Raw genomic sequence first — 15,301 nt, 5'->3', positions numbered from 1 at the left:
TTATCATTTCTTCTTCCTTATCTCTTTCAAATAAAGAAGTCATTTCATTGATGAAACAGCATTTTGTACTTATTAATACATGTGTATTAAAAAATCATATAATTTATCTTGTGTGTTGGTTTTTATTCTTGTGTCATAAAATCAAAAATTTTCTGGATGAATTTTGTTGATGGAGGAGAATCCATCCATCTCAATATCACTTCCGAATTTCAAAAACACTAACATTACTAAACTCATATGCTGACCAACCTTGTAGTCCAGGAGTGTCTTGCTTTTGTGGAATTCACAATTGTATAATTCTCCTTTTACATGGCAACATTGCCAAAATAATTTTTTATGTCTCCTGTCCAAGGAAGGGAGACATTGTATTAGTACCGGTTCTTCTGATTTTTAGCTCACCGGTTATGAGTAACCGAGAGCTAATGCTGTCACCCCGGGGTCCCACCCCAAAACTTTAAAGATTTTGGGAGTTAGTTTTGAAAAGCTTGTAAGTCCACACCCTTCTTATTTGGTTCATACATCCATTAGAGGTCTAGGAGCAATATTATGTGACATACAATTTCAAAATGACATGCTTATACATACATAAAAAATGAATACATAGTGTGATTGCTGCCGCCGGTGAGCGATTGCGCTTGTTCTTCCTTCAAATAATTTCCTGTCCAAATTTCCCAATGATTACTTGACAGGGTCATAAAAAAAAAAAATAATAATAATATCTAATTAGGGAGACGTGAAGACGTTTTTTGTTCATCATAATATCGAAGGTTTTTTTTAGCATAACTCAACAAGAGCAATATTACTGTTTTGCAAGATGTGAAACTTCATACCAATGTTCATGTCAAGGGCCATAACTCTTGCAGATATCTATCCCAGTGAACTTGCCATGTCTACCCCAGCTGTTCCTTAGTGGGAAACTGTACAGTTTATAGCAGTACTGGGGGTCAGAAAACAAGATACATTATACCTTGATATACGCCCTCGGATGACATGACACCTCTCGGGTGGTCAAATATTCATGTCAACCCGGAACAAGGGCAATAATTGTATATTGTGGTTTCTGCGCGGGACGATTTCATTATCACACTTCGCTTGGTAATGCGCTGATTGCTATAGTGACCTACACCCTGGCTTATATCTCTTCTTTTTCTTCATTTTTATTGTATCCTCATCAGATTTGATGTCCTGTCTCCCGCTCGGCAATATCAACACGACCTTACGTCTTCAGAAACGGATCTTCCCCTCCGAGTCCCGCCAAGCATCTACTGTTCAGTTGGCGAGATTGACCTTATATTATGTCGGCTGGCGAGATTGGCCTTATATTATGTCGGCTGGCGAGATTGGCCTTATATTATGTCAGCTGGCGAGATTGACCTTATATTATGTCGGCTGGCGAGATTGGCCTTATATTATGTCAGTTGGCGAGATTGACCTTATAATATGTCGGTTGGCGAGATTGACCTTATAATATGTCGGTTGGCGAGATTGGCCTTATATTATGTCGGCTGGCGAGATTGTCCTTATATTATGACATGAAACACAAAAAAAAAATGCTTAAGAGTTCTATCAATATTTAAATTCTTTATTTTGGAAAAGAGAGATCTGTTCTCTAATACAATGTCTTCTGGATATCTAGAATCCGGGAGATAGAAAGTAACAAATGTATGTTTGTATACATCAAATATATATGTGTATAGCCTACCTCGGGAGAAAAAAAAACTGCAATTGTCTCAGAAACTGTTGAAAAGCAAATTGCTTTAACCATACCATTGATAAATAATGTAAAATTCTTCCAAAAACGAGATAGGTACTTTTGTAAATATGTAAAAATAAATAAATAAATAAAGGTAAATGTAGCGGCCATTTTGTACCGTTGTAATATAAAACTCGCGTAAGGGCGACTTTCCTTTTGACAAGTATAAGTCTGCTTGTTTGCTTCGCTCTTCTCTCACATTCACATCCCCTTTCTTGTTAGTAACACCACTGCTCTCACATTCGCCATGTTCTCATCTAGTCAATGTTCTCGCTCGTACCTCTTTTTCATTCAGAACCGTTCACTTTGTTGCATTCGCGCACATACTTATACAAACCCCTCCCCCGTTTTGTTCCACCTAAGTTCCTCTCCTTATTTCCCGGTTTTAGAATCACGTCACGTGTTCCTTGTCGATGGTTGATCTTTTTCCCGGTTTGGGCCGTGCCGAATTAACAAGGGGCTCTTGGATTGGTGACTACGACCCTATGGTTCGTACAACGAAGAGTGTAAATAGCTCATCGAATCGGCGATTGTATCATCAATATCGTCGAAATCATCGGTACTTTGACCTAAAAAGAGTTGAGGACGCTGGCGTTTATTGTTGCAATGACTTCCGCCGTCATCATGTTGGCGTTTCAGGCAAACCTTGTCTTCGTCAGCAATGACGTCACAGAGCCCGGAACCAACGCCTTTACACCCGATACTGATACGTTTGTTGTCGTAAACTATTTCACAGGTATCGATTAATTTGCGTTTATGAGTTTGTGAATTGTCAGTGAAGTGGTCATCGTTGTCTGGTGGTAGGAAGACCTGCCCTTCTACACCAAGGACCACGTTACTTCTGTCACCCTGACGATTTCCCATATTGTTGCTATGGTGACTTGGTGTTGGTCCATCTACTGGTGTTCTGCAATCATATAATAAGAACGATGGTAAAATCAATTGAACCACTAGAAATGCTGATCAGTCAAATGGAATATAACAATCGCATGGAAACCATTTTTTTCTTTACTAACCGTGACCTTGAAATTTGGCTTTTAGACCTCAAAATTGAGCAATTACAGTAAGAAGTGCTTGACGTTTAGATTTAGTTTACCGTAACTTTGACACTTGACCTGTAGACATGAAAAAAAAACAAGCTACACGTGTATTTCAATAATAAGTGTGTGAAGTTCAGCTTTTATTGGGACTAATTTATTGTATGATTATTCTAAAAGGCAAACTAAATAACTCTGATGAAGATGGCGTATTGTACCCGTTTTTCGTGGTATGGTCCGGGTTTAATAAAATATGGAGGTTTTACGCTTACCTTGTGTGGCCTCTCTGTGGACAGATTACGTCAGATGACGGATACTTGCCATATGTCGAACCCTGGAAGAATTATTTTAAAATGTAACCTGCAACAAGCTAAAAATCACGCTGTGAGGTCTTGAAATATGTAATCCGTAATAGATCCGTTTTAATCGACGATGTTCATGGGGATGAAATTAACTGTTTAATAGAACAACACTTAGACGTGTATATTTTGTTAACGATTACAAAGTATTTCTCGGACTGAACTATGACGCTGATGAACCAACATCTCCCCATATCATAACTTACCCGTGAACGCTTGGGTGTGTCAAACGCAGGTTGTATACATTGATGGACTTGGTCACCGTCTGTAATTGAACAATAAACCAAGGTTATATGAGTTTTATCGAACGTTTTTTGTCTTGATACAGTCATTTCTAAACCAGAAATTATTTCTTCTTTAATATGTCTCAGTTATAATCTGTCTAAATCAGAACCTCGTCAGCATGGATACCGTTATGTGTCGTCTACATAAGAACCTGTTTAGTCTGGAAACAATTATGTCTCGTCTACATCAGAAACTCTTTAGTCCAGGTACAATTATGAACTGTCTATATCAGAACCTCTTTAGACAGGACACAAGTATGTCTTGCCTACATCAGAACCTCTTAAGAATGGACACAGTCATACACTGTCTATATCAGAACCTCTTTAGTATGAACACAATCATAAACTGTATGTCTTGCCTACACCAGAACCTCTTTATTATGAACACAATTATAAACTGTGTATATCAGAACCTCTTTAGACAGGATACAAGTATGTGTTATCTACACCAGAACCTCGTCAGTCCGGACACCATCATAACCTGTCTAACAGGTTAGGACACAGTTATGCTTTGTCTACGTCAGAACGTTAATGTCATTTACCAAATTGGAATAACCGTTTCCGTTCATTGGCTGTGCTTTCGTTTTGTTCAGGCTTATTTTCTGGTAAGGGTCTCCTCGATTTGACTTTATTCCTGACTTCTGAAGACGGTCTTCTCTGGAATGACATGGTACAAAAAGGTCATCCGTGAAAGGCGAACGAAATGGAAGGAAAAAACTAAAGAAAAACTAATGAAAAACAGTTGGAAATCATTTCGTTTTAACTTTTAATCTGTTAGTTTTTAATTTAAGATACCTAAAAGTGACGGGCGTCATTAGGCAATGCTTTACTTCCAGATAACTCTTTGTGACCAAAAAGATAAATAAGAAAATGTTTATTATTCTAAAAGAATCGTTGTTCCTAATAAATTAGTGAACGTTCGTGATTTTGAAGTTCTGGGCATGACTTTGTTCATTCCTGTACTAGTACTGAACGAAATTCTATCTGTGTGTCCATATCTGTGTGTCCATATCTGTCTGTATATTCATCAATGCTGCTTAGAAACATCGCTTATTAAATAATGGTATTTCTGTCACAGAGGCCTGAAAATTGGTCTGTGTAGCAGAACATATGCTAATGTATCCCCGTGTCCCTGTAGTATTGGACCACGCCCACCTGTCCGTGACGTGGTACATGCTGGTCCCTCCGTGACAGTCGAGTCTCGGCTAACCTACAGCCAGTTAGCCAAGGTTCATCAATGATCGTAAGTCTAAAAACAAAATTTAAAAAAAAAATTACTGGAAGGGATGACTTTGATAAACACATCTTATTACTCGTGAATTATCTCTATATCTTCTATAAAACATTTTGGTATAATGTGTTAGCATTAAAAGGCAACTCGAGTCTTCATCCCCTGTCAAATGTCAACTGGAAATATTTTCGTTATAAGTTGAACAGGGCCATGACTGTAATATTTGGACAAATGGTACCGTGGTTGTGCGATATATAACTTCTTCATATGGTTAAAGAATGCGGGGGAAGATTCTTGCCGACAGGGATCGAACCCGGGTCTCCGGTGTGATAAGCCACAGGTAGGAAAAGACTGAAGATTTTTAATTTTGTTTTACCAGAAATGATTTTATCAAGATTTTGAAACTATTGTTAACCTGCTGTTAACCTTTTGAACAACTGGGCCAAGTTGTCTAACCATGTCTCTATAATAGGGATTCTGTCATGCACGAGAGCACAGTATCACAACACATTGTGCAGTTGTTGGATATTGAGAGACGAACACGTTCATGCTGCTCCATGATACCGGTGGTACCATGTGCACATCTTAGGACTTAGTTCTTTGGTCACAGCGTGGAAGTTATATTTTTTTTCTATTAAGAATTGACATCAATGTCCTAAACTCTACTATCCTACTGTCCTACTATCCGACACACGCGTATTTAATCGAATTTAATAACTTGTATTTATTTTAAATTGTATTGGATACGCCTTTCTCTACAATCCATATAAATATATACGTCACTGCAGAGGAACTGGTTGGGCTGAGAGCCGGTGGCCAGGTAACTAAAATGTGTCTGTCTAGAGTTCGGAGGTCCCGGGTTCGAGTCCCGAGATGGTAGTTGCATTTCCCCTCTCCTGTTACTTTTGGCGCCCAGCAAAATACCCACGGAAGTGGTTATAGGATTTCGTCTGTCTTCGGGGTCTTTGTTGAAGGAGGGAGATACTTAGCGGAACTGGATTAGACTGGACGCCGGTGGCCAGGTAGCTCAAATGATTAGAGCATCCGTCTAAAGTTCGGAGGCCCCGGGTTCGAGTCACGGTCTGGTCACTGCCGTTTTCCTCTCCTGATACATCATTTATAAACTTCGACTTCTCTAAACGAGGCCGGACTAGCCCTGGTCGATATATTATATATAAAAGCAACTGTTTATTTCTCTTCCCGAAATAAAAAATAAGTAACCAAATATGTCTATATAATCCAAAATTATCGGCGTATAAGCCTCTAACGTCCAATATCTGCTTCAAATCTCAAATTTAAAAGATAAAGTAAAATACAGCCGCATGTACTAGTTTTAAATTTTGTACCTTGGCACTTTGAACACGTTTATTCTTACCTCTGTTGGAAAGCCTCGTCTAAGCTTTCACTAGTAGTTGATTTCACCATCACAAGCTTCACTTCGTCTGAGGCCCGACCCGCTGTGAACCATCTTCGTTGTCAGGAAAATGCACGTTATATGAACAATGACGTCATCGTAGCTATGTTACTGTTAGTTACAACTATGTCGTCAGTTCCTGTTTTCCAGAATAAAGACATTTGGCGAGTGGACCATTCTTCGCCGTATCAGCGAGTCTTTAAGTTCTCTGAGGAATGGAATAGGTTAACTTGGGATACTACACGAGTTATAGGGAGTAGTCTGAGAACGGGTTATAGGAGGGTGGGGATAGGTTAACTTGGGATACTACACGAGTTGGGGAGTAGTCTGAGAACGGGTTATAGGAGGGTGGGGATAGGTTAACTTGGGATACTACACGAGTTGGGGAGTAGTCTGAGAACGGGTTATAGGAGGGAGGGGATAGGTTAACTTGGGATACTACACGAGTTGGGGAGTAGTCTGAGAACGGGTTATAGGAGGGTGGGAATAGGTTAACTTGGGATACTACACGAGTTGGGGAGTAGTCTGAGAACGGGTTATAGGAGGGAGGGAATAGGTTAACTTGGGACGCTACACGAGTTGGGGAGTAGTCTGAGAACGGGTTATAGGAGGGAGGGAATGGGTTAACTTGGGATACTACACGAGTTGGGGAGTAGTCTGAGAACGGGTTATAGGAGGGAGGGAATGGGTTAACTTGGGATACTACACGAGTTGGGGAGTAGTCCGAGAACGGGTTATAGGAGGGAGGGAATGGGTTAACTTGGGATACTACACGAGTTGGGGAGTAGTCCGAGAACGGGTTATAGGAGGGAGGGAATGGGTTAACTTGGGATACTACACGTGTTGGGGAGTAGTCTGAGAACGGGTTATAGGAGGGAGGGAATGGGTTAACTTGGGATACTACACGTGTTGGGGAGTAGTCTGAGAACGGGTTATAGGAGGGAGGGAATAGGTTAACTTGGGATACTACACGAGTTGGGGAGTAGTCTGAGAACGGGTTATAGGAGGGAGGGAATAGGTTAACTTTGGACACTACACGAGTTGGGGAGTAGTCTGAGGACGGGTTATAGGAGGGAGGGAATAGGTTAACTTGGGATACTACACGAGTTGGGGAGTAGTCTGATACAGGTTATAGGAGGGAGGGAATAGGTTAACTTGGGACACTACACGAGTTGGGGAGTAGTCTGAGAACGGGGTATAGGAGGGAGGGAATAGGTTAACTTGGGACACTACACGAGTTGGGGAGTAGTCTGAGGACGGGTTATAGGAGGGAGGGAATAGGTTAACTTGGGATACTACACGAGTTGGGGAGTAGTCTGAGAACGGGTTATAGGAGGGAGGGAATAGGTTAACTTGGGATACTACACGAGTTGGGGAGTAGTCTGAGAACGGGTTATAGGAGGGAGGGAATTGGTTAACTTGGGATACTACACGAGTTGGGGAGTAGTCTGAGAACGGGTTATAGGAGGGAGGGGATAGGTTAACTTGGGATACTACACGAGTTGGGGAGTAGTCTGAGAACGGGTTATAGGAGGGAGGGGATAGGTTAACTTGGGATACTACACGAGTTGGGGAGTAGTCTGAGAACGGGTTATAGGAGGGAGGGAATAGGTTAACTTGGGATACTACACGAGTTGGGGAGTAGTCTGAGAACGGGTTATAGGAGGGAGGGGATAGGTTAACTTGGGATACTACACGAGTTGGGGAGTAGTCTGAGAACGGGTTATAGGAGGGAGGGAATAGGTTAACTTGGGATACTACACGAGTTGGGGAGTAGTCTGAGTACGGGTTATAGGAGGGAGGGGATAGGTTAACTTGGGATACTACACGAGTTGGGGAGTAGTCTGAGAACGGGTTATAGGAGGAAGGGAATAGGTTAACTTGGGATACTACACGAGTTGGGGAGTAGTCTGATACAGGTTATAGGAGGGAGGGAATAGGTTAACTTGGGATACTACACGAGTTGGGGAGTAGTCTGAGAACGGGTTATAGGAGGGAGGGAATAGGTTAACTTGGGATACTACACGAGTTGGGGAGTAGTCTGAGAACGGGTTATAGGAGGGAGGGAATAGGTTAACTTGGGATACTACACGAGTTGGGGAGTAGTCTGAGAACGGGTTATAGGAGGGAGGGAATAGGTTAACTTGGGATACTACACGAGTTTTGGTACAGGAACATCATCTACAAGATTATATAATCTGGATGAAGAAGCGTTGGAGAGGACTTTTTCTCAAAGACAACGACAACGCTAACACACAGGTGTTGATTTTGAATTTACATTAAAATTTAATCATTGAAACAGACTTTGCTTATATAAATAGTCTTGAACAAAATGGAATAATTTAAATGTGGGTATAATAAAACAGTTATTGTATGGGTATTTCTGGAAATACCCATACAATAACTGTATACTAGGGAGGAGGGAATGGATTAATATGTCATAATTGCCATACCGTCATCACTGGCGGAGCACTTGTAAGTGTTCAAAGTTGGCAGTCCAAGGGTTATGACGAGAGTGGGAGGGGGCTTTATTTATTTTATTTTTTTTAAAGGAGGGTATATGTGAGGGAGGGAACAGATTAAAATGAGTCTACAGGAGGGAGGGGATAATTATTAAGATGCGGCTAAACGAGTGAAGGAAGCGGTTTAAGGTCTATCGAGGGAGGGAATAGGTTAAAAGGATGGTATAGGAGAGAGGGGATAGATGGTATAAGAGAGAGGGAGTAGGTTAATATTAAGCTAATGAAGGGAAGGTATAGGTTGAAAAGAGCCTACATGAGTGAAGGAATAGGTTATAATGAGGTTATAGCAGGGAGGGAATAGGTTATGATGAGGTTATAGCAGGGAGGGAATAGGTTATGATGAGGTTATAGCTGGGAGGGAATAGGTTATAATGAGGTTATAGCAGGGAAGAAATAGGTTATGATGAGGTTATAGCAGGGAGGGACTAGGTTATAATGAGGCTACAGAAGGAAGGGAATATGTTATAATGAGGTTATAGCAGGGAGGAATAGGTTATAATGACGTTATAGCAGGGAAGGAATAGGTTATAATGACGTTATAGCAGGGAGGGAATATGTTATGATGAGGTTATAGCAGGGAGGAATAGGTTATAATGAGGTTATAGCAGGGAGGGACTAGGTTATAATGAGGCTACAGAAGGAAGGGAATAGGTTATAATGAGGTTATAGCAGGGAGGGAATATGTTATAATGAGGTTATAGCAGGGAGGAATAGGTTATAATGACGTTATAGCAGGGAGGGACTAGGTTATAATGAGGCTACAGAAGGAAGGGAATAGGTTATAATGAGGTTATAGCAGGGAGGGAATATGTTATAATGAGGTTATAGCAGGGAGGAATAGGTTATAATGACGTTATAGCAGGGAGGGAATAGGTTATAATGAGGCTACAGAAGGAAGGAATAGGTTAAAATGAGGCTACAGAAGGAAGGGAATAGGTTATAACGAGGTTATAGCAGGGAGGGAATATGTTATAATGAGGCTAGAGAAGGAAGGGAATAGGTTATAATGAGGTTATAGCAGGGAGGGACTAGGTTATTATGAGGTTACGACAAAAAGTGAATAGGTTAAAATGAGACGACAGCATGGACGGGATAGATTTTTTTAATTGCTGATGTGAAGGAACCAATCCGATGTATTTATTTATTTACCTTATCCTCGATATATGATATATATTGTAGTTATACAGGGAAAACAATCGTCAGTATGCTATTAGTAACGACTAGGTCGGCGTAAACAAAACAGTGTAAGGTACTTTTTTATTTGTTCATCTTGATCTCGAGAGTCGGTTCCATGAAAACTGGTCATATATTTTTATCGTAGATCCTATGATTTTAAATTAAAATGTTTTAATCTAACATCAATTAAATCCCCAATGTTATGCAAGGAAAACAAAACAAAAACATCGTATTGTTTGCGTAGGTAAAAAAAGTATTTCTGCGTTTATATGCAAGTATTGGCCAAATCACTGCCCGTCGATGGATGGCTTCCAGTTCTTGTCCTCCCTTCTCCACCAAAGCCAGCTGGACGACTTCTCTGCTGTTGTTGCCAGTCGTTGTACAGCTGCCCTTCGGTCTTTCCCCCGGATGCCTACAACAGCAAACATCCTCCACATGGACTGTGCAGGAAATCCTCTGCAAAGATTATGTAACATTGCATAGAAATGGTTTGCCGATACTATGGGCGAATAAATAAAAACCGGATATCGACATATTGCGATACATCGAGGATGGAATGTCATATGGCAAAATACATCGCATATTGTACCTCAAAAAGGGTTTAGTGTGTAGGTCAAAATACGGAAGTGGTTGTTTCCAGAAAATCGTCTATATTACAGGGAAATGAAACATGGCGATATACGATGGTGCCACACTTGGATGTGTAAATTATTGTTCGTATTTATAGGGGTGAAACCTTATTACGATGGAAATTTCAATGTCAAGCAGAAACAGTTAGCTTCACAGTGTAGGGAAGCACTGTTTTCTCTTAAAAGTTCATGTAATTAAATGTTTTTTTTTTTTTTTTTTTTTTTATATTTTTCTGTACTTAGCTGTCTCTTTTTGACACACACCTTGGCAGTGTAGCCAACTATGCGTGCGAGGTGTGGGGTTTACACAAAGCGCCTGATATCGAACAAATTCACTTAGACTTTTGTAAAAATATTTTAGGAGTTCGTAAATCTACAGTCCGTGAGTGACACCAAACCTAATGATCTATTTTGAACTTATGAGAACTTACAAGATATGTACGTTGGATGTGAATCAAACCTACAGTGTCAAAAATGGATGGCTTCAGTTAAACAAGAATTATGTGTCATTGGTTTGACGGAATACTGGCAGGCGCAGGGTAATTTTAATTCTAGAACCTTTTTGGCGTTAGAAAAACAAAGATTATTATACATTTCAAAGCAAGACTGTGAGTCTTTCTCGTCCAAATGTACATTGTATAAACATATTGTTTACTATGTATGCCTTACTTATTAAGTAAGCATTTTCCTGTAAATATAATAAGACAATTGTCAAAATTCGTTTGTCTTCACGATAATCTGTTAATAAAATCTGGACGGCATAGAAAAATCCTCACACTTTAAATTTTTGTCCTTTCTGTAAAAATGACGTTTAAGATAGGTACCATTTGATTTTAAAATGTCACTCCTTTAACGATCTTAGAAAAAATATGTAAAGCCTCACTATCGGGTTAATCCCTCTGTCTTTAAGTTAATCAATTTACTACCGGTATGAACAGGTAATGTCGAAGAATTAAGTAATCTTGGCAAGTTTATATACCACGCATGTTTATTACGTTCTACTCTGATGGCTCATATATAGTTACTAGTCTGATCCATACAATGTATTTAACTTTATTGAATCATATATAAATATCTATAGATAGATGCATGCTGTAATGTCATATGCCAACGGATTGCACTACCCGAGCTGCATTCTATGAAATGAAATGAATTCTGTATCATATCGATGAGATGTATACTCTCAATATTGATAAGGAATATTGAATTGTGTACAACTTAATCTTCAGTAAAAATGTACAGAAGAAAATTGGTGGTAAGACTAAGCGATTTGTTTCATTTTCTATTTATTGATTTAGAAATCTGTTTATTTATTTGTCAAAATTTCGTGTAGTTCTAGTCTAATGAGTCGTTTTGAAACGGTTGCGTGTAACTTTATTTATATTTGAAAGAGTTGCGTTGACGCTGATCAGATTCTCCACATGACGTCATTTAAAACTTATTGCCGGTTAACGTAAAATCGAACGCACCTTTCTTTTTCGCCCTTTCGGGATCTTGTAGACACTTTATTTTCTATGTGCCTTTAATTCAAGCGTTTGAAAGTAGTGATATTTACGCATGCGCTTGAGTGTGTTCAATTTAGTGGGGGGAAAACAAAAATGGCGGAAGAGCAGGTGAGGAACGTCTTCAAAACACTCGTTGTATTCTAAATAGTAGAATGAGTAAAATGCTCTGACTGCACATGCCTTACGAAGATAATGGATATATATCATTCGATAACACACTTGAACGCACAAACATGTATCTATCACAAAAAAAAACAAGCTATATCGTTTGTGTGGTAACGGTCCAAGCATGACAAGAGTTTTGAGAATGTTATGTTGTTTACTGTGTTTACAGACTTTACAATTAACTGGTCATGTTTCGAACGCTGTTGTTGGCTTGTGTGATCAATTTTGTCTTATTATTATTCTCAAATTATCAAGTTAATATGCGCATTATGCACCAGCAACCTCGAACAAAGTTCGATTTCATCTGTGGCGTGAAAATGTATACCATCCCTGCTTCTCACCTCGCCACTTGTTGATAAAGTTAGTTAGATGTGTTTATTAAGAGGAATGCATAATGGCGTCCATGAAGAAGCTGCATCACCTGCTGATAATATAATCCCTGCTTAGGCCTACTCCTATAGTGTGCTTGCAATAAATAATTCTTAATATGAAACAGGCAATGCCTGAAAAGAGTATGCCAATGTACAACATAAAAATATATTGGTAAACGTTTCGCCGTTTAAATACGAGAATGTGACCTTATATGACATGACCTTTGACAGTCGTTAATTATCGGTAATTTTCGACATACCGATTCTGCAACAGGGGAACTGTTGGTACTTTCCGTCCAAATGCAATCGCAACATCTCTGTTAATTTCAGGCAATCTTCGGAAATATGCCGAATGTTCCCAGTTCCGTCCTTGAAACCATAACTCGAGCTATATTTTATTCTCATGCTATAAGAGATATTTTTAATAAAAATATCTAGTCGGCATTATGAACACACCAACGTTAACTGGATTGTACGTTATATAGACTTTTTATGTTAACAGTTTCTGCAGACATCTGCACCGGGCTCCTTACTGTTACTGTTTCCGTTTCCGGCAGAAATTTTTCTGGCTGTACCATCCTGCAGGACGCTATGCGAAGTTTGACTAGAATATTGTACATACTTGCACGTTAACGGTAGAGAGCTTCGCTCTTAATAAGATTTGGTCCTTTCTGACTGCTCACGAGCGTACGTTATTACATGTGACAATTTCATCCATTGTCATCTTTTTAGTAATAAACTCCAGCTCGGTCCTAAACTTATAAATGACACTCGCAGATCTAGACATCAAGGAAAGCATGCTTTAAAATGTGCATCTTATGTACATGAAAGCATTATATCAGGCATTGTAATTAAATTTTGACTATTTTATATATATATTTTTATGTACAGTCTAACCTGTCTAAAAAGACATCAGGGAGACACCAACAATGGTCTTTATAGACAGGTCGTGATTTTCATGTAAAACAGCTGATTTGTAGCTGCCATAAGTTCCATATAATCTATATGTATTAAAAATGTTCAGTACATGTGTAAGTTTATAAAAAAAAATATACACATGAATTTCTCATTTTTTATTTTTTTTTAGCTCGCCTCTTCGGAGAAGAGGGAGAGCTTATGTTGTCACTCCCGTGTCTGCGTCAGTCGTTGGTTTTTCAAATGTTAAGTCTTCGGTGCAAGTGTTGAAAGGCATAGTAATTTATGGTAATATGGTCCCTGTGGGGGTTAAACTATCCCCTGCCAGAGTTAAACTAAAAGATTTTTTTGGAAAAAAAACCCAGATTTTTGAATTTTTTTGGACTTCATAATATTTCTGCATTAAGTTTTTGGTGCAAGGTTTTAATATATCACTTTATAGATATTAATTGTACAAGGAGGCTGATATTTCGCAATAGAGTCCCTCTGGAACAAGGCTATCCGTTCCTGGAGTAAAACTTAAAAAAAAAATAGGTATTTTTCTTTTTAAATTTTTTTTAAATATATGGACTTAGAACATTTTTGTGTTAAGTTTATGTTGCGAGTGTTGGAAGGCATAGTAATGCATGGTATTAGGGTTCCTGTGGCGGTTAGACTATCCCTTGCCGGAGTTAAACTGAAAGATTTGTTTTTGGAAAAAAACCAGATTTTTCAAAATTTTTGTGCAAGTGTTGAAAGCTATTAACACATCACTTTGTAATTGTACTAGGGTGCTTATATTTGGTAAAAGAGTCCCTCTGGAGTTACACTATCCGTTCTTGGAGTGAAACTGAAAAAAAATAATGTGAAAATGCTCACATTAGACAACTTATACGGTTCCACATTTTTCAAGGGAGACAACTCTCATTAGGATATTATTTTATCAAAAAATTGAAGAAATAGGTCCAAAAGCAATTATTTAACATATTTTTCCAATCTACAACAGCATAGCTTGTCTCCTGTATGTTTGTCAATAAATGATTTACACATATATATATAGTATATAAATTGGTATGGTTTTGAAAATTGCATGAATACACAATCTGATCAATATAAATATTATAGATACAATTTGCGAAACCATATATACCAATTAATATATTTATATATTTATTGACAAACATTTGTGAGACAAGCTATTCTGTTCTCCAACAGCTATTGTTTTATTAAGGTGTACATTTTCAAACTACATTAGGCTTAGGCCTATAAGTCTTGGATCAGATTTATAATCAAATTTTTATCAAACAGCATGGAAATCTTTTGGTTCAGTGTAAGCCTTTAAAGGATAAATTTCTATGAGGAAAAATAACAATTTCATGGTGTAACCAGTTTTGAAGATGTATATTTCAGGACAGAAAAGATGGTCTTCCACATTGTATAATTAAGTTATGTTAAAGAGAACAAAATTCAAATTCATAGTAAGATATTTAAAAAATCATTAAAGGTACAGTTTGATTATTAGTATTGAATTTGTTTATATTTAGAAGCACATTAAAAACAATCCAAAGAAAAATTCAGATCAAAATGGCTTTGTTATGGATTGTAGCATATATTGAAACATTGTCCTCTCACATTGGCTGTCATAATGGTCATTACTACGATGGAAAAAAACCGAGCTAGTTTCGAAAAAACAACAACAAAAGAACTTATGGTAAAAAGGAAGCAACCCTCATGATCAATATTGGAGACAGGTTGTTAATCTGGGACCAAAATGACCTGTTGTTGGTTGCATTATGCAGGCGGTCATTAGATAAGATTCCATTATATACTAAAAGTAGCACAAAGCGATCATTACTGATGGTGCTGTAATATACAGGTGGTCGTCAAATAAGATTCCATTATATAGTAAAAGTAGCACAAAGCGATCATTACTGATGGTGTCGTAATATACAGGTGCACAT

The 15,301-nt window shown here is 38.5% G+C and overlaps 2 protein-coding genes across 2 annotated transcripts in view; one reads left to right on the top strand and one right to left on the bottom strand.

Annotated features, from left to right (window-relative positions):
- Positions 1 to 1,574: 1,574 nt before the first annotated feature.
- Positions 1,575 to 6,215, bottom strand: LOC117338797. The gene is made up of 6 exons (XM_033900145.1): positions 6,040 to 6,215; positions 4,589 to 4,682; positions 3,976 to 4,090; positions 3,356 to 3,414; positions 3,063 to 3,124; positions 1,575 to 2,660 (listed from the first exon to the last, which is right to left on the bottom strand). Exons 1-6 carry the CDS (start codon positions 6,087 to 6,089, stop codon positions 2,237 to 2,239), a joined length of 804 nt encoding a protein of 267 aa, XP_033756036.1. The 5' UTR covers positions 6,090 to 6,215; the 3' UTR covers positions 1,575 to 2,236.
- A 5,782-nt stretch (positions 6,216 to 11,997) lies between these two features.
- The window catches only part of LOC117339959 (exportin-7-like), a 47,176-nt gene continuing 43,872 nt past the window's right edge, over positions 11,998 to 15,301 (top strand). Inside the window, exon 1 of the mRNA XM_033901682.1 lies at positions 11,998 to 12,018. Coding sequence (XP_033757573.1) covers positions 12,004 to 12,018 — 15 coding nt within the window. The 5' untranslated portion in view covers positions 11,998 to 12,003. The remainder of the gene's footprint in view (positions 12,019 to 15,301) is intronic.

The sequence above is a fragment of the Pecten maximus genome, chromosome 12 (assembly GCF_902652985.1).
Source record: "Pecten maximus chromosome 12, xPecMax1.1, whole genome shotgun sequence".
NCBI classification, from domain to species: domain Eukaryota; kingdom Metazoa; phylum Mollusca; class Bivalvia; order Pectinida; family Pectinidae; genus Pecten; species Pecten maximus.
The sequence above is the reverse complement of the archived record's forward strand: the minus strand, read 5'-3'. Positions and strand labels throughout refer to the sequence as shown.

Bases quoted from the DNA above. Each gene is read 5' to 3' on its own strand.
- LOC117338797 (XM_033900145.1), bottom strand. From the start codon at position 6,089: ATGGTGAAATCAACTACTAGTGAAAGCTTAGACGAGGCTTTCCAACAG. The intron at 4,091-4,588 runs GTGGGCGTGGTC...ATGTCATTCCAG, and splicing joins ATGTACCACGTCACGGACAG to AGAAGACCGTCTTCAGAAGT. The intron at 3,125-3,355 runs GTAAGTTATGAT...TAATTCTTCCAG, and splicing joins ACACACCCAAGCGTTCACGG to GGTTCGACATATGGCAAGTA.